The 25,333-nt window shown below is 41.1% G+C and overlaps 2 protein-coding genes across 3 annotated transcripts; one reads left to right on the top strand and one right to left on the bottom strand.

The window, feature by feature from the left end:
* Positions 1–641: 641 nt before the first annotated feature.
* Positions 642–15,159, top strand: rab11fip1a (RAB11 family interacting protein 1 (class I) a). Of its 2 annotated transcripts, XM_084360628.1 has the most exons (6): positions 642–1,365; positions 8,045–8,481; positions 8,594–9,464; positions 11,637–13,385; positions 13,723–13,828; positions 14,662–15,159. In XM_084360628.1, exons 1-6 carry the CDS (start codon positions 1,016–1,018, stop codon positions 14,860–14,862), a joined length of 3,714 nt encoding a protein of 1,237 aa, XP_084216754.1. In that variant the 5' UTR covers positions 642–1,015; the 3' UTR covers positions 14,863–15,159. The 2 variants fall into 2 exon arrangements, with proteins under 2 accessions (XP_084216754.1, XP_084216753.1); XM_084360627.1 differs by lacking the exon at positions 11,637–13,385.
* A 1,057-nt stretch (positions 15,160–16,216) lies between these two features.
* Positions 16,217–24,469, bottom strand: prlhr2a (prolactin releasing hormone receptor 2a). The gene is made up of 3 exons (XM_084360629.1): positions 24,256–24,469; positions 20,452–20,932; positions 16,217–18,624 (listed from the first exon to the last, which is right to left on the bottom strand). The coding sequence occupies exons 2-3, from the start codon at positions 20,910–20,912 to the stop codon at positions 17,988–17,990; spliced, it is 1,098 nt and encodes a 365-aa protein (XP_084216755.1). The 5' UTR covers positions 20,913–20,932; positions 24,256–24,469; the 3' UTR covers positions 16,217–17,987.
* Between the last annotated feature and the right edge of the window lie 864 nt (positions 24,470–25,333).

Below are 25,333 nucleotides of genomic sequence, written 5' to 3'. Positions count from 1 at the left end.
CAACTATTTAAGGAATATTGCCTGAAATCAGTTATGTCTTAAACGTCATGATGAAAGGCCCGTGACTATATCAAGTTCCAGATACCAAGATGTCAGTGAAAGATAAAAGACGGAGTGACTTCATCCTGCTTTGTTCTGGATGACTCACATTGTATTACTCCACCTGAACGTACTGTTCCTTGAGCTTCCTCAAATAGATAATACTATCATCTTATCAGTTTTGTTGTTCTGAAACAACTCTGTTGATAAGAGGAAAAACAATTTCATATAGCCTACCTTATTTGCCTATTATGATTAAATTCCCTGCAGTCTTTACTTCATTAATACATTTCTCAAGAAACCTAAACCTAAAATTAAAAAATACTGAGAAAAATACTTTGCCTGGATATTTCTTTATTCTTTGTGTCAGAATAGCATCACTGGACTCAGTTCAGTATCAATCCTTGTCCTATTTAACTCTTCTATGACTTCAACGAGGGTAAACTGACTCCTGATCAGTGTCTGATGACGATACTTAACGGTCCACTGTAGCCAAACGCCCCCCTACACCACCGTCCAATCACTGACGGGCTCCAATAAACTGACAGAAATATCAGCCAATCAGGCGGCAGTTTGTAGAGTATGGGTGGGAACTGCTAACATCAGGGAAGTGGGCTGTTTTACTCAGAGAATTGTTTTCATGAAAGCTTCTTAAAGGAATGACTCGCACCGCAGTGATGTCCCGGGTGGCTAACTCAGACTAGTACCAGCTCAAAGTTGGTTAACCGAGTGTTAGCTCAACTTAAGTGTTATTAGAGGTTTAAATATTACGTGACGGAGAGAAGAGATAAGTATTACGACACGAAACTGAGCTTCCTGAACTGAGGTGAAGCTAGGTAACCCAAACCTCCGGCCGCAGAGGACGCCGAAGGGGGAAAAAAGGGAGTTCAGGAAGAGGTTAACCAACCTCCCAACGCAGTGAGCTATTTATAACACGATTCGGATTAACTTTTGGTAAAGCTGAACGAATTTCGCGATGTCTCTGGCCGACCAGAGCCAGCAGTGGTTCCCGACGAGTGTCCAGGTAACGGTGCATCAGGCTCGGAGCCTGCGGGTGAAGGGCAAGAATGGCACCAACGACGCCTACGCCATCATCCAGGTGGCCAAAGACAAGTTTTCTACCTCGGTGGCCGAGAAAAGTATCGCCCCGGTGTGGAAAGAAGAGGCTTCGTTTGACCTGCCCCTCTTCCACCCGGGCAACGCTGAACGCTGCACGCTGTACATCATAGTAATGCACCGAGCTCAGGTGGGGCTCGACAAGTTCTTGGGTCAGGCTGTGGTAAACCTCCTGGATCAGCACGACAACAAGTCTCGCAAAAAGTCAGAGTAAGTGACTGCTGTGATATGGACCTGACCTTTTCAAATTCACTCTTAACATTGCATCTGTATTGGGTGTTTTCCCTGGGTGTTAGGTTATTTGTAGTAGTTCAGAACTACACAAAGTTATCCACCAACCTCAGGTAAACAAAGCAGAATTATTTTCCTTCTTCTTCTGTAAGCTGTAGCTCAGACTTGATCTTAATTCCAGTTTGTTTACAGTGCAGCTTCATCCCATAAAGTCTCCAGAAACTCTACAGAATGAAAGCAATCCATTCACATAAACAGTCCAATACCAATAACTATAATGTTTGACTTTAGGCAACATCATAACACTTAAAAGCACGGTTGAACTGCAATCTGCAAATAAATAGGTCAGTAAACAACCATTAAGGAGCCCCTGGGCCCCCCAACCCCCATCCCCATCCCCCAGGGTTTGATTGACTGTAATAATCACTATATGATTAATATTACACAGTGTCTTTAAAACTAATTTGCACTGAGTGATTATTGCAAAGCAGACCTAAAAGGACCCCTCAAAACAATTACAGGCAAACTTTACAATATTAATAAGGCAAGGTATTTATTTGATGTATTTCTATAAACAAGCCATCGTCAGAGGGGAATAAGGTCCCCAGAACTGTGTTTGAAGCTAAAAGGGTGGTTTCTTATATTGGTCCTGCAAATATAAGCAAAGTAAAAGAAAGAATATGAAGATTAAAAATCAGGCAATGCATTATTTTCTCTTCTGATTAAAATGTCTGACCTAAAACTACATAGTGCACCTTAAAGAAGCATTAAGGAAACTGTTGTGTCTTACTTCTACTTTCCTGATTATGTATTTTATTGATCTGGTAGTCCAATGATGATTTGGACTTTACCCAATATATGAGACATTTTACAACCTTTACACAAGCAGAGGTTATTTTTAGCATACAACCTGAGACATCCGTCTTTGAATTTGCATCAATAAAAATCCATTTATACTTGGCACACTGTAGCTGCTCTCAAGCTGCTCTTTGTATAAGCTTCTTTTACATATTTATTATTAAACCATGTCTCTGATCATTTAAGAGCATTCCTTGATTTGCTTGTATGCATAAACTGTGAAACCTACCAATACATTATGCATCAATCCTTGATCTCTAGTTTCAGAGACAAATAGAAACACAAATGAATTATGCAGTTTTTTCATGACACCCTTTGCTTATATATTCTGCAAATACAAGGCCTTTTAACAGGTAGCAAAAGGAAAAAGCTAGTTGTTGCCCTTAAAATGTCAAAACATAGTGATGGACTCTCTCTCCCCTCCCCCCTCTTATCAGTGACTGTCTGAGAGGAAAAGCAGAAACTACTGTATGGTGATGGTGGAAAAACAGTCCTGGGTTATTCTTATCTCAGTACTTCCCCCTGTCTTCTCCCTCTTTGTTGGACCAACCTTAATGTTTGGCTTTTACTTCATACCTTGGTGTGAACTCTGTCTGTTCCATGGAGGCCTAATTGGAAAAATAATTTTCTCACATTGCTGCTATTATTGCAACATTCTTCAGGGCTATTTACTAACAAAGAATACGTCTGCTCACACCCAGAGACGTTAATGAGTCAGGATGACATGTTTGGTTTGACGCAGCATGGGTGTAACATGGGTGTAACAGGAACCAAAATAAAACATTGCATTAGTGTTGAATTGAGATGTATGTACACTCCCTGTTATGTAAGAGAGGTTTTAAAATAAAGATGGTTCAAAATAGACACTGTCAACTTTTAACCACAGTGGTAAAACTTTCCAAGTGTGGGTTTTAATATCAAAATGACCTTTGGTAAAGAAAGAGTGACGTGCTCGTTATGAGTTCTTAGTAATCACTCAACCAAGGACAGCCTGGAAACACGCTAATATGACCTCATTCACTTGATTATTGTACAGTCATATCTGAAACTTTATCTTGTGTTTGCTCAGTAGGTTTTTACACTATCATGGTAAAGTTAATTCCTTGCACTTTCCTTTCCAAGTCTGAACTCTTGCAGTCTTCTTCAGCTTGGCTTGCTCCCTGTCTCCCTTAAGACCCAGTATGCAGGCTGGGTATTGGATGTTGCTGTTTTCGCCTTGAAGCGTGCGGTGTTCGATTACTATCCCACTTCTCTATAGTGCTGATACAGGGTGTGACACCGAAGACTTTGTTATTCTGCTGAAAGGGAACTCTGCTGTTGCCTCTCAGACAAAACAGTGTAGCCTATTCAAGATGAAATGAGGTTTTTGGGTCTTTATATTTGAGTTGGTGCAAGAATATGAGTCACTGTCACATGTCATCAGACATTCTCATGAAAAACTAGGTTACTATTTCAATTGAAGGATTAGTTTTATGTTACAGTCATGTTGTTATTAGGGCTGCACAATATTTTGAAATAGAATTGAAATTTCAGTATGACTAAGTGCTATATCCAAAGAAGCTGTAATTCTTTGATAAAGGTATATTATGTGACTATGTGACTTAGTGCTGCAGAGATGCCCTTGCCTACAAATCTTGTTCTCCATATGTAAGAAAACATGCTTATTTGGTGCAGAGCCCAACAATTTACACAGGATCATGATTTTAACAGTTTTTTCCGTGCAAATGAAAATTGTGATGCAAAAATTGATCACAATCATATCATGCAGCCCTAGTGTGAGTGCATTTAAAGGGTTTATTCAAGTGCATTTTTTACATTTACAAATTACTTAAGAATCCTTGATTAAAGTCTACCAGTAATATGTTTGTGGCTGCAACTAACAATTATTTTTATTGTTAATCACTCTTCAAGCTTATTTCTAAGATTACAAGACTACAAGTATTTGTTTGGTCTATAAAATGTAAGAAAACTGTGCAAAATTGCCATTCCTAGGAGTCAGAATTTCCTTCAAGGTTTCCGAAAATGTAATGTATAGTCTCATACAAAAATATTCCCTCTCTGTCCTCACACACAGGAAGTGTCTTTATCTGCACAGACCCTGCCCTCTCCCTGTATCTTTCCTAGTGCTCTGTTGTGTTCTGTGGTCTGGGAATGAGACTCAAAATTCAACTATCTTTCTGCAGAATCACTTCCTGTAACTTTAAATGTTGTGTTGAAAAACAGCAAGAGACAAATCACACATAGTATGCATTGAAGCACAACGAGACATGTTTTTGCCCAACCAGTGGTTAAAAACCCAAAGATATTCAGTTTACAGTCACATTTGGTAACTCAAGCAGCAAATTCTCACAATTGTATACCCCCAAATGTTTGGCGTTTTTTTTGTTTTTTTGTTTTTTTGTTCTGAAAAATGACTTCAACAATCAATCCATTATGAGAATTGTTCAGTTACAATATTGGATTAGATCCAGTTGTTGCAGAGCCGGTTCTCCAGAGTCAGGTTGATGTGTTGAGACACGTTAGCTACAATATTTATGTTGTAAACAAAGAAACCAAATATTTCCCACACGGATGTATCATGTTTATTCATCCAACATGAGAAACTTTCCTGCGGTGGCGTTTAAAAAAAAAAAAAATCATGTTACTCCCTGACGATCCTGATCCTGATGTGTAAAAATCGTATTTTGTAGGAATCTGTATTGTACAGTATTGGTACTTATTCATTTTACTGGCTGTATCCACTCGGGTGGCTCAGAGGGTAAATAAAGCCTCTCCTGTTAATCATTATACATGAGACAGGAGAGCTGCCCTTGACGGTTAACAGAGGGAACCAGTCCAGCAGGACAAGTGAGAGCGTGCGTCTTTAGTTCTGTGCTAACAGAACATGTGCAGCCTGCCCGTCTGTTCATAATCACAACAATGCATTGTGTGTGTTCTCTGCTGTAATCCATATAGACAGGACAACAAACAACAGTCTTCTTGATTGGCTTGAGAAAGTGTGATCTCTCTGTCCTTGTGCTTTGACTTAGTTAGGGATTGTTTGTCTTGGCATGCTTGGTTTAGGGTGGGGACTGAGGGATGTTTGAATTCGACTCAGTTTAACTTTCATTACATCACGTTCCTCCCTGCATGTTGGAGAGTGTTTGAGGAATGTTGGTTCACTCCCAGCCTTGCTTCCTGACTGTTATCCTCAGAGGAGCCGGTCTGGACGTCTGCTACAGTGCATGACACTAACGTGAATGCTGCAGCAGTAAACTCCATTTGAACTGTAGATATTTGTCTGGTTAATGCCTCACCATGCTTTATATTTAAATTTAGTGATAGATATTGTCACTATTCCTCCTTTTATCTCTAACAAGGTTAGATTTAACCTTACTAGAGCTCACATATAACTCTACAAAATGATCAAAGAGGAAATCACACAGTGATGTCAGTTTTTTACAGATTTTGAAACTCTTCACACAGTCTACGCTGCACAACAGTAGTCAATATGGACTAAACTGATGATGCCTTTTCAGTGCTTAGACAAAAAACACCATGAAATGTTACTTCTTACTCAAACTCAACCACTACCAAATCTCTGTGAATTTACAGTCTATTTTGCACATTTGCTATCGCAAAAATTGTCCCAAACCACAAAATGACTTCCAGTTGGAAAGCAAATTGCTGCATCTGGCTACCTCTACATCTAAATGTATTAACAAATAATTGTGCCTATTTTCATTCCTTAATGACCACTATTAAAGACTTGTGCCAACTCAGGATAGGTGGCAAATGAGGCAGAATCCAGAAAGTTTTTGTAACTGTATGTGACTGCAGCATTTCACTGTTTGCCTCCAGTCACAGAGTGGTTACAGCCCATCCCAGGATGGTGTCAGTTTTCCTTCCAATTTACTCTACATATCTCAACCCCACAGAGGAATTAGTTTCCTTGTGGAGGTGGAAAGTTTATGATTGCCACACAGCCACATGATCTGATGTCCCTCTTGGATGCAGTGAATGCTGGATGTGTGGACATAATCTGCAGAATGTTGTCAGTGATGAATTAGGTGTGCAAAAATATTTTTTCACAGGTGTGATAGCACTGTTGTACTGGAATTTCTTCTTCTATATCTATCATATGCAAGCATGTATAATGAATACATATAGTTAACTCCACTAAGGTTTGTCAGCAGGATTAAACCAAACAAATGAACAGATTTTCACAAAACATGAATGGAGGATGGGTCCCGGCCCAGAATAGACCCCATTAACTTTTGGTGTGGATCTGGATAAAGGGATGGAATTTTTTCTCACTTTCTTTAACATTGCAAGATGGGTGTTTTTCCGACATTTTTGTTAATTTCTCAGGGAATAATGTACAGATCTTGATGGAAAAAGGTGTATTGAGGTATTTTGCATTAATATCGGTATGCAAAAAACGGCATACAAATACATCCTATTGAAGTATTTTGCAGCAGTTCTGATTCTTTTCTTGTCAAATAGAAACCAGGCAATAAAGAAGTGATACGTGCTTTAATTCTACCTGTTGTTAACATTATTTTAGGTTGTTGTGTAATGAGCGATAACGTTATACCTTTGAGAGACAAATGAACTCGGTGTAAAGAAATGTGTGTAACAAAAACAGTAAGTTAACAGTCGCAGGGCTCTGCTGTGGAACAAGAGTTCAAAAGGGGAAAGGCTCGCCCCCATGTGCACTCCTGCTACAGTATTAGTATTAGTCAACTAATAATAGCAAGGCTGTAATTATACAAGCAGAAAGCATCTGTTAATAGTACTAATTGCCTGTTATGGTATGGTTGTAGAAAGGGCTCTCCAGAACACTCCGACCTTTCCCTTGCCGACAATAAGTGCTGATCCTGTGCAACAAAGAGGACATGGGGGGGAGCCTGAACAAAGCTGTAATTGTCAGGCGTTATCTATGGTTGGCATGGCTCTCGCAACAGGAACTGGAACAAGCTGTATGTTAGTTAATGATACCTATCAGTCTCAGGTCAACGAGACACAGCAGTCTGAATTGAAGCATTTAAAGTCAGAGCTGTAAGAGACCAAGGCATTGTTGTTGGATTTATTTACACTTGATTTGTTTTTATTCAGCGTTAACCTCATTTAATCTGAGTTTAAGTGAGCCCATATGTTACTTTTTTCTTTACATGGCAGTTTTGTAGTGCCAATCCAGCTTTCTGGGTTGTAGTATCACTAATTACACACAGTTAAACTCGAAGATTTATATGTACTTTAATCTGCTGTGTAGGGCTGCCTCTAATGAGTATTTCCATTATGGATTAATTTGTCCTTTTATTGATCAATGGATGAATCGTTTAGTTTATAAAATATATGTAATAATGTTGATATCAAGTAGCCAAAGTCCACAGTGCAAGAGTCTTCAAATTGGTGTGAATTCGAGCACATGTGAATAAATAAGCCTGCAGCTAAAGATCATTTTCATTCATTAAATTTTTTCAGTGAAACACCTAATTAATTAACCTGCTTTGAAAGCATGGCAAATCAGAACAAGCAATTGTTTTACTTGCCTGATTGATTAATCTATTAATCAGAAGTTTCAACTTTGAGATTATCATCTCTCAAACAATCTTCATTGTCTGCAATGAGGCTTAACACGCTGTGTTCAGTTTATTCATTACATTCTTTAAGGGTGAATACGAGGCTAAATTACCCGATTAAATGTGAGTTTATTGTGGTTTAATGATATACAAGCCTATCTTTTATTTTCAGGAAATTCCTATGATGCAAAAATTCCCCTTAAACATCTGTTTCATTTTGTCCCATTGTTTTTCAGTTGGTACAAGCTGGTGGACAAGACTGGAAAAGAGGACAAGGCGCGAGGGGAGGTGCTGCTTGATATCCAATTTATGAGAAACAACATGTCAGCTAGCATGTTTGACCTTTCTATGCAGGACAAGCCGCGCTCCCGCATCTCCAAGCTCAAGGACAAAGTCCGTGGGAAGAAAAAGGATGGCTTCTCTGACTCTGCCTCGGCTATAGTTCCCTCTGTCAGCCAGGTCCTCACCGACAGCGACGCTGAGGCAGATTCCCAGTCGCTCAATCAGTCTCCAGGAATGAAAAAGAAATCTAAATTCAAAACACTCTTTGCTCCAAAGTCAAACTTGCAGCGTAACATCTCGCAGTCCATGTCTACGCTGGGGTCGCTGCCTGAGAAGAATTCATCTCTCAGTGGCAGCCGCTCGTCTGGCCTTAATGTTGACTCTCCCGAAGGTAACTTTATCTCTCTCTGCTCAGTGTGTACTCTGTTTACTCAGCGCAACGTAAATAAAGGTGCTTTGCGTGTCCACAATGACATCATGATTCACTGTCTCTCCTCCCACAGGTAAGAAGAAATTCAAATTCCTGGGACACAAGCGAACAGGCAGCTCTGACAGCAAGGTGTCTCAAGGTCCTTTCTCCCTACTCGGCCGCTCCAAGCAGAGTAACAGTGACCTGAACAACCTGTGCATCAATGGCAACCATGTGTACGCAGAGGAAGAGTCCAAGAGTGGATCTACTCTCAGTTTGAACAGCTCAGGCCAAGGATCTGTGGAAGATATCCACAAACACACCTCTGATCCAGATTCCTTCAGAAGTGTACCTGTCCCCTCCATACACATAGAGTCGGATAGGGAAATACTGGAGCAACAGCGCCATCAAGAGGAGAAGGAGAGAAGACAGGCTGAAGAACGGCGCATAGCAGAGGCCAAGAAGCTGGAGGAAGAGGAGAAATACAAGATAGAGATGAAGAGACTGAAGGAGGAGGAGGAGCGCAGAGTACAAGAGGAACAGGAGAGGAAGAGACGCTTCCTTGAGGATGAAGCAAGGAGGAAGAAACAGAAGGAGGAGGAAGAGAGGAGAAAGCAAGAGGAAGAACGCAGGATGCTGGAAGCAGCAGCGGAGGAGCAGAAACGACAGGAGGAGGCCTCCATGAGCGACAGGCTGACGTCTCTGTTTGGAATGATCAGAAAGAAGGAGGAGAAAAAGGAGGAGGTCCAGCAACACACTAAAGAGGAACTACCCACACCAGCCCCTCGCCGTGAATCCAAAGAACCCGAACAACCGATCTCCCACCACTCCACCAACCCGTTTGAGGACATCTCCCTCAGCTCAGATCCTTCAGCTGATCAGCCGAAATCCAGCCGCAACCAGCAAACCCCCTCTGCCATGGTCTTCCTCAACCGCACTGCTAAAGTGTCTGCAGTCAAACCCAGGTAGGCCTTTTTTTATTTGGTTCTCTTAACAAGTAAGGCCTCATTCAGACCAAATCAGGCGTTGCTAGTGTGTTTTGGAGAAACACAACCCAATGTCACACTACACAGGCAATTAACATACAGTAAGCTGGCGATCAGACTGACTGGTCAACAGTTTTGTTGTTCTAGCAAACACTAAATTTAAAAATGCATTGTGTAAATATCGTCTACAACTATAATACTTATAATGGACAATTTTTTGAGCGCTGTTTGCAGTGAGATGTTCTGTGTCAGGGTGAAACAGATGCTGTCACATAGGCCAAAAAAAGACACATGCCAGACATTCAGAGGTCTGCCAAATTGCTCCAATTTGCTATCATGTTGTTTGGAGCCTCAAACGACATTGCTGCCAGGATACTGCACCAGCAGGGGAGGGATAATACTCTGCAAACTGGTTGCAGATAGAGAAAGTATCCCTGGAAGTATGGCTGCACGATTCATCATAATATTATCGAAATCTCAATATGGCAATATCCAGATTACAAGAAGCAGCACATTTTTTGATAAACGTAAAATGTGTGACAAAACAGCATTATGATGAAGCTCTGTAGTGCTGTCTGCAGGGATGTCCTGGACAAATCTTGTTCTCCAAATGTAAGAAAATGTGTTTGTTTGGTACAGACCCCAACAAGTGTTCAATCATCATGACTTTTCTTTTCAGTGTAAATTAAAATTGTAAAACGCACAAAGTATAATTCCCACTCATTGCGATTCAAATCCCACTTGCCATATCTGTCAAACTAATCACAATAGGAGTTTTTTTCCTACCATATTGTGCTGCCCTACTCCCGAGTGGAGAGCCGGCAGAGTTAGAGCACACAACAATGATACTCTCCCGGTTGTGTCCTCCCACATCTCCACACAACACACACAACAACCGTTGGCATACTTGATTTGGTCTGAATCCAGCTTCACCCTGCATTAATGTTATGTAATAATATAACTGTTATGTCAGTTTTATGACACTTGGAACACTTGTGGTTGCTTGGAGTCACTTTATTCTTAGCTTTGCCTAACAACAATTAGAATATTGCCTTCAGTAGGATCACAAATGAAGCAGCACACAATGATGCCTTGATGGTTGTATATGTGCATTTTATTTAACCAAAAGAAAGCCTTACCCTGCAAGCAACAAAGTAGTTGTTTTCTTCTACTCCTTGTTATCCACGCACATATCAGTGAGAAATCTTTTTTTAACAGAACCAAAACACTTGTTTGTGATTATTTAGTTTTGCCCTATACGATGTCTGTCAACACTGTAACTTGAAAATTTCACAACTTTCCATTCTGTTTCTGTTAACATTGGCTCAACCTGGTGACTGTCTTGAATTACCAAAACCCAGCGGTTGGTGGACCTGTTTGACCAGTTTGGTCGCTGTACAGATGAGAGTCTGGGTGTGACTTGTGTTTCTGAGGATGTTGTGGAACAGGTAGTGGACTGAACAGAGCTCATAAGGAGTGACTGAGCCACAGTCTTACTGTCTTTGCGGACGTGCTGGGTGATTGCATTTTCTTTTTTGTTTTAATTTGTTTGGTTTTTTTGATTTGGGGCTGGACTGGATTTCTCATACCTGGGTCATAATGGTAAGAGGCTTGATCTTGCTCTTGTCATTTATGTTACAGTGGTCCTTGTTTTCAAGGCTTTTAGGGTTTTAAAGTTGTTTGTATTGTTTAGTTGGGATATTCTGATGCTATGTTGGACTACCTTTAATCAAAGTGGGATAATCTCAAAGCAGAGATGTCACATTGTCGTCTTTTCATTTGGACATTCAAAATTCCTCAACATGGGAGTCGCAGCTAAAAATAGAAATGGTAACTGCAAGGCATGTGAATCTTAGATGTTCTGTGTGTAGGTCGTGCCTTTGACATTTTATCAACAAATGAATTATCATATTTAATGGAAGCCTTGTTTAGTGCAGATTTGGGAAAGTTTCTATTGGTTGAGTAAATATTGAATTTTCTAAGGGCTAAATTATGTGAGGTTGTAGATGGGCTTTATATAGTTTTTGTGACTGACTTGTTGACATGTGAGATGCTAGTTTAATTGGTGACGGGTTGTACATTGGTGGAAATTACATTAGGTGATGTGATGGTCACACTGACCTGTAGGCATTTGTTTTCACTCCTCGGCAGATTGCCTCAATCTCTGGAGTCTGAACCCGCTGACTGCCAAACCCCCAGTCAGCTGTGTCCTTCCCCAGCCACCTCCGAGTCAACCCTCTCTAGTGTCCCATCCGAGTCCCCTGATACTTTCTCCAACCTCCACTCGTCCCTGGCTCCATCAAACATAAGTCAAAGCCTGTCTGGTTCCCCTCCTGGCAGCACAGAGAATTTGTCCTCTGCTGGATCTACACCCACCATGGCGGATAAGAAGAAAAGAGCCCCCCTGCCACCATCTCATCCAGTGCATGGCACCCAAACTGGAGGATATCAAATCAATAACCCTGCATACGTAGACGGCCCGCAGCAAGGCAAAAAAATGTCTCTACCACTTCCTGATTATGAAACCCTATTTCCTCAGAAAAGACATGGAGTACAAGGGCAAACTCGATGGGACCACATCATCGCTGAGGTCAATCAGAGACATATGGACATTCCATCTGATTTTCTGGGTCCAGAAATGAGTGTGGACGGCCCAGAGGAGCATGAACCCAGTTCACTCCCACAGAAGAGACCTGCTTTGATGCCTAACCAAACACAACCTCAGGAGACCAAACCTGTGTCAACCAAAAAAGTAACAGCCCCAGCTCCCCCTGAAAAATTCGCACCCCCACAACCTCGACCAGCTGCAGATTCCAATCAAAGACAGAGCCAGAATATTCCCCAACAATCTCTCATGAGGCCTACTCCGTCTGCTGTACCAGGACCTGTGAACACTGATTCTTCAAGCAGAGAAATTACTTCAGCGAGGTCCAGGGAAGGAGCACGGAAGGTGTTGCGTCCATTACCTGCAGTCAGAGCATCTAGCCCAATGAACATGGATACTACAACACCAAATGATCAAAGAAATGTGCAAGTCACAGAGAACAAAGAGGCACCCACAGCCAAACCCAGACAGAGGGTGAGTGGCAAAGAGCCAGAACAACAGGAAGACTCTGCTGAGACAGTAGTCGTCTCTGACAAAAACATGAACAGTAACATTCAGATGTTATCTAGTTCAAGTGTGAGCAGCATGGACAAAAAAGGCAGACAGGTGAAGGAGACCTTTGCAGAGTTTGATCCGTTCCCCAATGCTGATCTTCTTGCCAAAGACCAATGGGCTCAGGTGAAGCAGAACCAAGAAGTTGATGACCTTTTTAAACATAATGTAGAGCAGAAACTTGAGGATCGGGGAATGACAGCAGATGATCTCGATAGCATTTTTAATCAAGACAAACTGACAGATCCATTTGCTATTTTTAACGGCAGTGATTCAACCAAACACAGTGAGCACAGGGAAAAAGATGATTCAAAGATAGATAGTCCGGCTTTCCAAAGAAACAATTCACAGAGACGAAACCAGACTCCTCCTTCCAAAACTCAGCCTGATAATAAGACGTCCAAGTCTCGACAAGAACCCGCATTTAAAGAGGAATCAACCAGAACCGCAGCTAATCAAGGCCTCAATGCACAAAATATCACCAAGGAGGCTTTCACACCGAAGCTTCAAGCTGATGTGAAGACACAGAGCCATGTGTATGGAGGAGAGGATCCATTTGGAGCTGAACCTTTCACCTTTAACCTCACAGAGCCCCTCCAGGTAGTAATGGAGGAACCAGAGCCTCTGGCAGGAGGTTTGTCTGGGGGAAAGCTGCCTTTGAGGGCATGGGTCTCACCCTCTGAGGCTCAGCCTGTCAGTGCTCAGAATAGCAATGGAGGTGGGCTAGCCTTTACTCCACGCAGGTGAGCTTGAACCGGCTGTGTATCTTGACTTTGTATATAGCATCCGCCTGCTGTTGTTGTATGTGAAGGCAGATAAGGTGTTGGGATCGACATTGGGTGTGACTGTTTTGGAAGCTTGTGATTTCTGGGCCTCTTTCCTCCTTTTTGAGTTTAATTCTGGATAGTGGATTTGAATATGATTTGGAATATTTGCAAAACATTAGATTGTATTATTTAATCCTTTTATTCTTCTTACAATATTGTTTCTTATTATTTTCTGTGGAGCTTCTGTGCATATTATTGTTCTCACTTGTGGTAATGAGACTTTGTAATAACAGCGTATGCACTTTCTTTACAGGCCTCATCCTGTGAAGCCCATGAGCACGGTTGAGAGCAAGAGTCACTTTGGCACCCCTGCTGTGAAAGAGATAAAGGTCCGTGACAGCACACCAGGGAAAATTCAGGTACTGCCATGTTGACATAAATGACACACTAGGACCAAAACACCTGCACATTTAGACCACTTTTACACTGAAATTAGCACGTATGCTTTCTTTTTTTTTGACACAGGTAAAATAGGCGATTGAGAGTGGATTGCCTTTTTTTGTTGTTTTTTTGCAGACCATATACCTCATCAGACTTAATCCAGAAGACATTAAACTTGCTTTGAAATGTCTTGATCAATAGCAGTCTGAATTAGACACACCAGTTTTTTTCCCAGAACTGTTAACACAAGTTACTCAGGAGTGAGACATCTCACTTCTTTCTCATCTCACATGTGCATAAAGCAGCCGACAGGGCTCAGTTATTAGTGACACAAAAGCCAATAACAACGGTCACTTTTTTAATATTTTCTACTTCAGATTAACTTTCAAACTCACTGCAGACTGAATGATGTTTGAGTGCTGCTTGATAGATGGAACAGAGATGTATAGAAAAATATTAACAAGCCAGCATCCTGGACTTCATCACACATTATAGCAACACCCATGACTATCGATAAATAGCAGTATGACATAAAAATGTCTTATCAAAAGGTCCACTAGCTTTGTTTTTTCACTCAGCAGATGTAGTTTTCTTTTGTATTTTAACTTTGTATACGCTTCTGATTTATTCAGAATTCTTAGTTTATTCCATAGTATATTTCTTTACATCTTTTTTCGCCTTTTCATTCAAGAGCCAGATGCAACGTAATTTTGTTCTGCTGTGTGCTGGTCTGGTGTATAGTCTGAATGACAATAAAGACGATCCTTGATCCTTGAGTTTTACTGTATGAGCTTCTCCTCACTCCCCTCAGCCGGCAGACACAGTGGAAAGTGGCCCTTACACCCAGCTGACACAGGAAGAGTTGATCACACTGGTGGTGAAGCAGCAAACCGACCTCTCCAGGAAGGACGCTAAAATCACCGAGCTCGAGGAGTACATCGACAACCTGCTGGTCCGCGTCATAGATGAGAAACCCTCCATCCTACATTCTCTCAACGCCGAGCCAGTGTGAAGCGATGGCTTCTGGGGAGAAGAAAGTCCCACTTAATGACCTGGTCATGTTTGTCGTGTGTTTTTGTACTGTGTACTGAGAGACACGATCTCTATGAAGGTCTTGGAGCATATGCACTTTTTCAGTTTCAGAGTCAGATTTGTTTGAGAATGCTGTAAAACTGTCTCTGAACTAATAACATTTGGTGATTACTTAATAACAAGCAATGAAAAGAATCTTTATAGGCAAATGAATGTATATGTTTTGACACTAAGGTACTGGAATTTGCTTTAAATAAACTTGTTACATTGAAACATATTCAACATCTTGATTTATATACTATACCTGATGACACTTGGGTTGAGCTTTATTTGATAAACTAATAATACGGAGAATCTTTTTTTAAACTATTATCTGGCTGTTCACACTGTGCTTTGTGTAACTTATTGCTGTGTGATTAATGATTATAAACATAAACAATCATCACAAGTTCATGCAGCACCTTGATGAGTTAAGAATGTAGCATTTCTCTCATAAATATATTTGCATTAAATTTATAATTCAATGCATATCTTCAGGTCATAACTAATGAAATAATTATGACCTTACGAGCTGAGTACAGATTAAGACTGTTTATATATCAAGTGCACATTGACTTTTCCCTCCACCACTTAAGTCTTATTTTTTATTTTCTTTGTTTATCCTTATGGTTAGCATGTGTTTTCTTAACATTCCTCCCTTGTTCTACTCACCACAGTCGAATGTCAGCTCGTCGTCCAGTCCTTAAAAAGATACATTGTGCCTATTTTTGCTTCAATGAGGTCTTATTTAGAAAACCAGCAATAAATACAACGGGCAGCTTCTCAGAGTGTATACAGTTTGAATTACACAGTAGTTATTTTTTCTTTTTTGTGGTTGTAATTTAGGCTGCGCGCACAGAAATATTATGCAAGTAATCGTACAGAATCAAAGTGTGTTTGTGTTGTATTTATAAAATGAAAACCAAGAGATAATAAAAAGGTAATCATGAGAGGAGCAGCAATAGTATCAGTATCTGTAATAATAACCAACCTGCCTTGTCTTTGTATATGAACTACACTAATGAATGAACCCTGCATATATGCCTTTATATGACTATTATTTTATGTTTGGGCAGAAATGATAGCAATATTAATCTTCAGAATGTACAGCCCTGTGCCTTCAAAACCTTTTTCATGACTTTTCTGTCTGATTCGCTGGATGGACAGTTTGTTGGCTACCTCTCTTCTTTCTCTTTGGACTTGGAGCTTAAAGAATGTGCAGCCTGATGTTTGGACTGTTTGTCTGACACGCTGATGATACTTCACTCGATGTAAAACGCCTGAAACAAGTGATGCTGAGCAAAATCTGATTTTTATTTGAAATAAAGACACTAATTATTTCACCAGTTTGTTTGTGTCTGCAATTACTTAAAATTGCTTTCTTTACAATATGTACAGCAGATGGATGAAATCGAACTTACATATGAAATATTATCTACATATTTTTACCATAATACAAGCGCTCATCACAGTGACAACGCCATTGTTTGCCTTCCCAGGAGCTTTATTTTCAGTCCCCAACGAATTCACTATTTACTAGGGTAAATGTTTGGCAAAAAAATAGTGCCCAGCTGTTTGAGGAAATTATCAAGCCTTTTTAAAACAAGTCAAAAACACAAACAAATTCATCTTTTCTGAAGTTTGTTTTTCATTGATCATACAACAAGATGTTGCCAAATAAAATGGCCTCGTGAAAGAGACGTTACCAAAATAGATGAGTTAAATCTTTACAAAAGGCAGGCAGGATATTCAGTTTGAATTTTAAAAAACAAATGAATTTACAGGGTTTTTTATCTGCATATGTGAAAGAAAAAAGCTCAAGAATAAAGCTTTTAATGACCTCTGTCCTCCCTTAATCGAATAAACTAGAGTTTAGCAAATGGGACTGCTGATGGAAATTTGTAGCAGGCTAGCGACATCTCTTTTTGTACATGATCCCTGACATAGATAAGCATAATGAAGAAAAACTTCGACAAACACTTAGAACATACAGTATACCGTATTTCTTCTACTCCTCGTACTGTGTGCAACCCAATCACCAGAAAAAATGTTGAATAAATGTTCTCTGCAAACCACAGACATGTGCAACTTTACATTTCTTTAGGTTCAAGTTTTAATTTTATCTTGTGACGAGACTGTGCTTGTGGTCTTGTTAGGTTTAGGCACAAAAGCCACCTGCTTAGGGTTAGAAAAAGATCATGTTTTTGGCTTAAAATACCTGTTCTGGTTGCCGCAAACATAGCTGGAGATGTCCCGAGGTCTCCTTCAAAATATCCAAATATCCAGTTTCACACTTACAAATGTAGAAATGCAGTCTCGATGTACAGTCACTGGCTCCACCACCATCCCCTCTGCCTTCCAAAATGAAAGTGTTGTATGTTGAGTGTTTTGTAGAAATGTCAATATGGTACAAAGCCCATGACACATACAAATATGAACGAGTCAGTGGTTTGCAGAAATGTTGACTGCAAACAGTTTATTCTGGCGACTGGGCTGAGTTTGTGTGTGTAATCTGAGCCATTACCCCTCCATCAACAACAGACACCGTGCAGCCTACAGGTCTGCTTCAGAGAACAGGGAGTGTGCAGTGAGCATCTTTCACACTGTCTCCTCACCTTACTTCCTGTACCTCACTTCCTTTCCTCTCTTTTCCTGATCACTCATTGGCTCTTCACTGTTGGTCACACCTTGTTCACTTGATGAAGTTCACCTGAAGTGGCGTTTCCTGTTTCTTTTAGCTTTATCTTTTTTAGAGACATGAGACTTGAACATAAACACTTTATTTGATTTTTTGATACACAAGTCCATGCATGTGTTGTTTCTGTGCTCCAATTCATATTTGATGAAATCTTTCCTGGCTCTCCCTGCATTCTGATCGATGCCCATGGCGATGGTTAATTACACATTTAGGCGGGAGTCTGGAGCCACCTTCGATAACAGCTTGATTACCTTAAAGACATGGGAATCGTACCATCTACACTTATCTAAATCTGCTAACCTGATTCTCACCAAAATGAGATGAGTAAAATCAAGAACTAACCAACAGTAGCCTGTAACCCAGGAGCTTCACAAAACCACGCTGGCTGTGGCGCAGTTGTTGGCCGAGATGCCGATGCGACGGCGACATGTGAACATTTTGCGGAGCTCAGCACGGAAGCGGTCATGCAGCCAGGCGTAGAGGAAAGGGTTACAGCAGGACGAGCTCATCGCACACAGGTGACAGAGCAGCTGAATGAGCAGGAAGTAGCGCTTATCAATCAGGTCGATGTCAATGTCGCGCAGCACGTTGAACACGCTGATGGGCATCCAGCAGAAGCCAAAGGCCGCCACCACCAGGCTCACCAGCCGGAAGGTCTTTCGTTTGCGCATGCGCTGCGCCTCCGCCTGGCTCTGGGTGCGGTGGCCGGGTACGACACAGTTCCTCAGTTTGACAGAGATGCACAGGTAGGAGATGCAGAGCGCAGACAGAGGCAGGACGTAAGTGATGAAGAGGGTGCTGTACGCGTACGCCAGCCGCTCCCTCTCCTGGCCCATCCAGAACTCCTCGCAGATGGTGAAGCCTTCATTTTTAAACTCCACGTGGTAGGTGTGAGCCACCGCTGGGGCTACCAGACCGCAGGACAGCAGCCAGATCCCCGACAGAATGTAGGTGCACCCCAAGACTGAGATGCGCTTTTTCAGTGGATGAACTGTGGCATAGTATCTATGAAGAAGCAGAGAAGAGGAAAGCCTTGGTTAATGTTACCAGACTTGTATCAGATTTGATCCATCCGTCTAAACTGTTCAAAAAAAGTTATGGAAACATGCCAAACTTGAGTTAATTGCACGAGTAAAGAGGAGCAGAACTGCTTGCCAACAGCAATCAACATGCAGGTGACAGTACAGCTGTTAAGCACCACTGGTAATACAGCCTCTAAATGACCTCAGATTGATGCCAACACCATGTTGGCAGTTTCCAACACAAAAAACCAAAGAGAATTATGTGTCTAACTTCACAAAAAATCAATTCAGCTTTGCCACTGTTGCCAAGGTTTTTACAGACAAAGCAGGATATGGGCTTCTGGCCCACAGCTTGGTGTTAAGAGCATAAAACTTTGGAGTGGAGAGCAGTGGGTGTTATTAGTTTGATAAACGGCCAACACCATATTGACAGTTTCCAACACAATAGAAAAAAATCCTCACTCACAAGAACAGTCAAGTTGCCATTTACACGCTGTGTTAGTCTGCAGTGTAGTTTGCGGTCAAAGTAATGGCTGTTTTTAAACTACGTATTTCATCAGCTTGTTTTACATGTAAATTAAATGTATAACAAAAGAATAAAGGTGGTTTCTGTGTCTCAGGAAGCAGAGCGGATCATCCACTAATTGTTAAGTCAGTGGTTTGATCTGATCAAAGTGTCCTTGGTGTTTGAGTGAATGGCTCGTAAACAAAGTGTGGGAGAGAGCTATGTCACCTCTAATGAGCAAAATTGGTACGTTGCATAGCACACTCTGCCATCAGTGTATGTTTGGGTTAATTGGTGAATGCGGCAAGTGTTGTAAAGCACTGAATCATAGGATAGGACTAGAAAAGCGCTATATAAATGCAGCCATTTACCATGTTTGGGGCTTTAAAGCATCTGCAGTGTAATGATGCAAGCAGCCATTTTGAAATACTGTGTCTTATTCTCAGTAGCAAATGTAAATGCATCCCTCCAACAAAGCCCAAAAATTCTCAGGTGGCATCATGAATATAGCTAAAAAAAAAAAAGTAAAAAATTCTTGAAAATTAAAATGGTCAAAGTCCACACCGGCAGAAGATCCTCTCTCCCACAGAAGACACTGCTGCTGAAACGCCTCGTCAGTAGACTGTGACTTTGTGAAATCACACTACATCACCGTGTCACACATTAGCATAGTTAATGCCTAGTTTGGCACATAAGAATTAATTTAGCTCAGCTACTCGATTGATGTTAGCAGTGCTGGGTCAGGCATGTGTTAATGGACCAATCGGAGGAGATTGGGTATAAGGGAGGGGGGCCTTAAAGAGACAGGAGCTAAAACAAAGCGTCTCAGGCAGAGGGGGAGTACAGTGCTGCAGCAATGGACGGTATGAGAAAACTGATGAGTTTTTTGAGAATTAAATCATGTAAACCTATTCTAGTAGTAACCCAAAATAAAATCTATTATTATATAATATTATATTTTCAATAAGGAATGTGGCTCAAACCATTGTAAATGTGCCTGTATTGTGCTTGCACTTGTACACTAGAGTCCTAGAAACTCAGAGAATGTAAGCTTTGTCAGGGCTAGCTTCAAGAAAAAGTTACATTTCATTAGAGGTTATGCTCAGTATAATTTCTTTATAATATGCAGTTTATAACACGGTGACTAAGTTGGTCTGAATAAATGCCTCAGGGTTAAAACTTTCCACTATACATTATACTGTGAGACATGTGAGTGAAATGCAGGATGACTGTAAATGAGGTTCTACAGAATTCCCCAGGTTTATTTATATTCTGTCCACTGTCTTCTGGCTCTCTATGACTTACCTGTCCACGCCAATAGCAGTGAGAGTGAAGACCGACACGTACACCGTCACAGGCTGGATGAGGTACACCAGGTAGCACATGAAGCGCCCAAAGACCCAGCCGCGTGGGTTGAAGGCGTAGGCCAGTGTGAAGGGGACACACGTGGCACACATCAGCATGTCGGAGAAGGCCAGGTTTCCGATGAAGAAGTTGGTGACGTTGTGCATCTTGCGGGTGCGGCAGATGACATAGAGGAGCAGGTAATTGCCAAAGACGCCCACCAGAGCCACCAGAGTGTAGCAGGGGATAATGAGCAGCTTGAAGGACTGCAGCAACTCCACACCAACAAACTGCGGGCTGCGGTTGGAGGAGCCGTTCTGCAGCGCCACCTCGAAGACCTGACCCGTGTCGTTACCATTCACCTCATGCATCACACATGGAGGGGTGAGCTCAGCTGCCCAGCCACTGCCCGTGCTCTCCATCCCAAAAGGCTGATGTCAACCTGGAGGGGTGACGTCATGATTCATTTATTCAACAACACGATCATTCAACACTGTAAAATATCAAAGAATATGCTGAATGACTCTGTCTTTGCACCTGTGTCACCCAATCATATGTTGGTTGGTTGGTTTGTCAGCACAATTACGCAAAAACTACCAAACTGATTTCCAGGAAACTTAGATGGAGGATGGGTCTCGTCCCTGAATAGACCCCATTATCTTTTGGTGTGGATCCGGATAGTGACAACACTTACATTCATTTCTCAGGGAATAATGCACGGATATTGATCTTGGCGGCTGGTAATAATGTTAGCAGTTAACATTTCTGCAAACCACAGATATGTCCAAGGTTGACATTTGTACTAAACGTGGCATATCACGTTCACATTATATGCTTATTTGCCACCCACAGGAGATGGTGGTGGCATTATTACAAGGCTGACAAATCTGGGAAGACTTTTATGTGGCGTGAAAACCATTTTTCTTCTTTTAAAGAGGTCATATTATGCAAATGTTCAGGTTTATACTTTTATTTTGGGGTCCTAGTAGACTAGGCTTACATACTTTAGTTTTCAAATAACACATTTTCTTCGCTGAGAGACATCTCGCCTTTGTTCAATCTTTGATGAGACTTGCACATGCGCATCACTTAACGGGCAGGATGTAGCCAATCAGAGGCAGAGTAGGGAGGGCCATGCCGAGCAAGGTAGTGTGATCTGAAATAACGCAGCTACAGCTGGTAACCATGGCTGTGGTACAGCCGTATATATTTATAATATATATATATATATATATATATATAAGTTACATAAATACATATATATACATAAGTTATGGGAGTAAAGGCTTGACTCCAAACCAACTCCCTTTGGCCCTTTTCCATGCACAAGAATGCTATAACACAATAAAGGAAAGGCTAAAAAGCATAACATGACCTCTGTAAGGAGACCTGAGGGAAGTCGGACCATCGCCATCTGTATTCGTGGCGACTAAAACAGGCATTTTAAGCTGAACCACGATTTTACGTTAACCACGAAACGTATTTAGCTAACAATTATTCTGGCTGTTGGGTTGATCTTTAGTCAGTACAAATATACAGTTTGTGTCAATCAAGTGCCTTCAATGTAAGTTTTCCCTTTTATAATAATCCCATGTCAACGTAGATACAGTCTGATGAGCAAGTTTCTCTGTCCATTTAAAATACTTGTCCTTGTGATGACATATATTCTCAGTCCTGTGGGAAAATCACTACTGACAGTCACTTTCCTTCATTGGAATAAAGGTTTCCATTGACGAACTTCATTAAAAAATACAACAAAGAGATGTTTCTGTTTTCAGTTTGCAGTCTTAAACGAGTCGGTAATTGTGCTACAGTTCAGACTTAACTCTTGTTGGTCACTGTGAGTCACGGGCCTTTCAGTTATTCCATCAGCTTTTCAGCAGTAAATATCAGAGGAAAATGCGGCTGCATGACTCAGACATGCTCTGGACTATTATCACTCTCCATGTGCACAGGAGCTGTTGGTTCCCCCTCACGTCAATTCCCTCCAACTATATTTGGCCCAATTGTGGAAAATGTAAGGGAACTATTATGATGTTGCAGCTGCATGACAGGAGAGGACGATAGTGACAGAAAAGGGCGGCACTGGGAGGATGAATTCACTCAGTGGTGACGCATTTAATTTGCTGCATTGTGAATTTACTATTTCAGATTTTCTGCTGGTTAACGTAAAAGCCTGTTGTGGAGCTCTCGCAGGAAATCTGACTTGACTAAAAATACTGATTTCTATGAAAAGTGTGGATCAGATAAAATCCCCCTGTAATGCTTTTCATAGTAACTGTCAGACAACAGGCTATTAGAGGAAAAGTTTCTGCCTCAGATTCACACAAATTGACCCAAACATTCACGATTTTCACAAAGTCACCAGCATAGAAGAGGTATTAGACTAAGTCATGGCTCAAAGAGAAATGGAATAAAACCATGATAAAGAATTGAATTGTCACAGTGTATAAACATTTTTACTTGTTACTTAACTGTAATCAGATTGCAGTCTAAAGTTAGAGGGTGTTTATGTTGGACAGACTGTAAAGTGTGTGTTGGGATATTGGGCTGTAAAAGTAAAGTTGACTGTTTTTCAATTTCAGTCAATTAAATTATTTATTTATTTTAATGGTAACTAATTCTATGTTTCAACTAATGTGACATTTGATTTAATGATCATGACTGCTTTTCTCATAAGTTTTCATTTTTATCTTTTTTATATTTATGACTTTCTATCTCATTCTTTTGACTTTTTATCTATTCATTTGAATTTCTATAAAAAAAATACTTTTTATCTCATTATCGTGACTTCTTAAGCTCAGAATTTTCATTTTTATCTTATATTTATGACTTTTTATCTCATTATTATGACTCACCACGGGGATATTGTTTTCATCAAGCTTAGTTTGCATATCTTTTTTCTTTGACTGGTGGAAATGTGCTTCCATAGATGAGGCAGGGGCTGCTACAAGTCTCTCTCTCTCTCTCTCTCACTCACTCACTCACTCACACACACACACACACACACACACACATAATGCACCCGTTATGCTATTGATTGATTGATTGACTGACTGATTGATTGATTGATTGATTGATTGATTGATTGATTGATTGATTGATTGATCTACGTCCTTGACGTTGGTTGTTTTAGAGAGCCCAACAAAACTAAGATCATGTCTGAACTGTAATCTCTCTCAGACACAACATGATGATCAGCAGCAGGTCTGTGCTTCTCATATTCTCGTCAACAAGTGAACAGAATATTTTGTATTATTACGCATGAAAATATCCTATACAACTCATCTGCTCATCCAACTGGTTTGAACTCTGCTGTGTGCTTCTGCCAACACGCTGAAATAGTCGGAGCAATATTCTGATATCTGACACATTTTAACGCTTCAGTGAAAACAACCAGAAGTGTGAAGCATTGACAAAATATGTCCTCTTCTTCTGTCTCAAAGACGAGCTGCGTCAAACGGAGACGCTGCCTGCTGAAACTGCGATGCAATTCGAAGGACACAGAAAAGTACCTGTGGAACAGCACACACCATGAGCAAATTAAAATAAATTACAAATCAATAAAAGTGATCTAGACGAAAGCCCGAGGGGTAACTTTTAAAAAGAGAATATTTGAAGAGGAAATCTGTTTTTTAACTGCACTGATACAGATTTGATGCATTAGTTGTTCATGATTTCCATCTCTTCTCTTCTCAACTCTAAATTTCGGATCAAAAAACCAATTCCACTCACAATAGGATTAAAAGTAGCAGATGGACCCACCGTGTGCAGAAGCCTCAGTGTGGAGCTGCAGCAGAGATCCAGCCGGAGCGTCGGTGCGCCGCTGTACAGATGCGCGCCTCTCACACAAATGACCGCACACAGCCTGCGGGTCTGCGAGCAGCACTTACAGCCCCGCACCAGCCCTCTGACCCTGCGGTATCTCGGGTGTCATCGTGGATTTGCGGCGCATTTACGCGTGTGGCACGAGTGTTGCCAGGCGATCAACAGGTCTGACGGGGATGGCTCGCTTTTTATATATTGCTGTAAACTTGACTGACAGCTCTGATGACTGAGAGCTTCTGACGCTGCGTGTCCGCTGAGGATCCTTTGAATCTGCGTGGCTTCATCAAAAAAGTCACGTCCAATAATCCCGCAGTCACACCAACACAGCTACTTTTAGTCACTGGATAAAGAGAAGTTACAGTTGGTCTGTCTTTTCATTTCTGCATTTTGTCCTCTGCAGGCTCTCTATAATATCCCTCACTAGAAAGAAATGTAGTGGACATGTAAAGATGTCAATTATTTGGAGTATTCGCCTGATATCAGCTCTAAACCCAGGTGCCAGAGTAAAGTTTGGCAGGTTTTGTGTCTGCAAATATGTTGAAATGACAAAACTGTTCTCGTGCTCTGGTTAGGTTTTGGCACAAAAACTCTTTGGGTTCAGGGTTGGGGCTTAAAATACTTGTTTTGCTCACTACAAACACAGCTGGAGATGTCCCGACTTCCTGTAAAAAAAAAATAAAATAAAATCTGTTTTGTTGTGGCCACAAACACAGCTGGACAATGTCCCAAGGTCTCCTTAAAAATATTCACGCTTACAAATACTGAAACTCAGCTTCAAGCCTTGGTCACTGGCTTGCCACCGTCTCCTCCACCAGTCCATATGAAATTCTGGTAAAAACACAAAATGTTTATGGCACATTGTTTAGAGATGTCAGTTTGTCAACTGTGAACGAATCAGCAACTGGCTGCGCAGGATCTTGTCTCTTCATGACAGCTGTAGGGAGGGGACAGTTTATATCACTCACTGGTTTGAATTATATTAAGGCTTAAAGTCACGTAGTAGGGCTGTGGCCGC

The sequence above is a fragment of the Pagrus pagrus genome, assembly GCF_965226575.1.
Source record: "Pagrus pagrus genome assembly, chromosome: 8".
Taxonomy (NCBI): Eukaryota; Metazoa; Chordata; class Actinopteri; order Spariformes; family Sparidae; genus Pagrus; species Pagrus pagrus.
This window is presented reverse-complemented; position numbering and strand designations above follow the sequence as displayed.

Bases quoted from the DNA above. Each gene is read 5' to 3' on its own strand.
- rab11fip1a (XM_084360628.1), top strand. From the start codon at position 1,016: ATGTCTCTGGCCGACCAGAGCCAGCAGTGGTTCCCGACGAGTGTCCAG. The intron at 1,366-8,044 runs GTAAGTGACTGC...ATTGTTTTTCAG, and splicing joins AAGTCTCGCAAAAAGTCAGA to TTGGTACAAGCTGGTGGACA. The intron at 9,465-11,636 runs GTAGGCCTTTTT...ACTCCTCGGCAG, and splicing joins GTGTCTGCAGTCAAACCCAG to ATTGCCTCAATCTCTGGAGT.
- prlhr2a (XM_084360629.1), bottom strand. From the start codon at position 20,912: ATGGAGAGCACGGGCAGTGGCTGGGCAGCTGAGCTCACCCCTCCATGT. The intron at 18,625-20,451 runs GTAAGTCATAGA...GCTTCTTCATAG, and splicing joins ACTGCTATTGGCGTGGACAG to ATACTATGCCACAGTTCATC.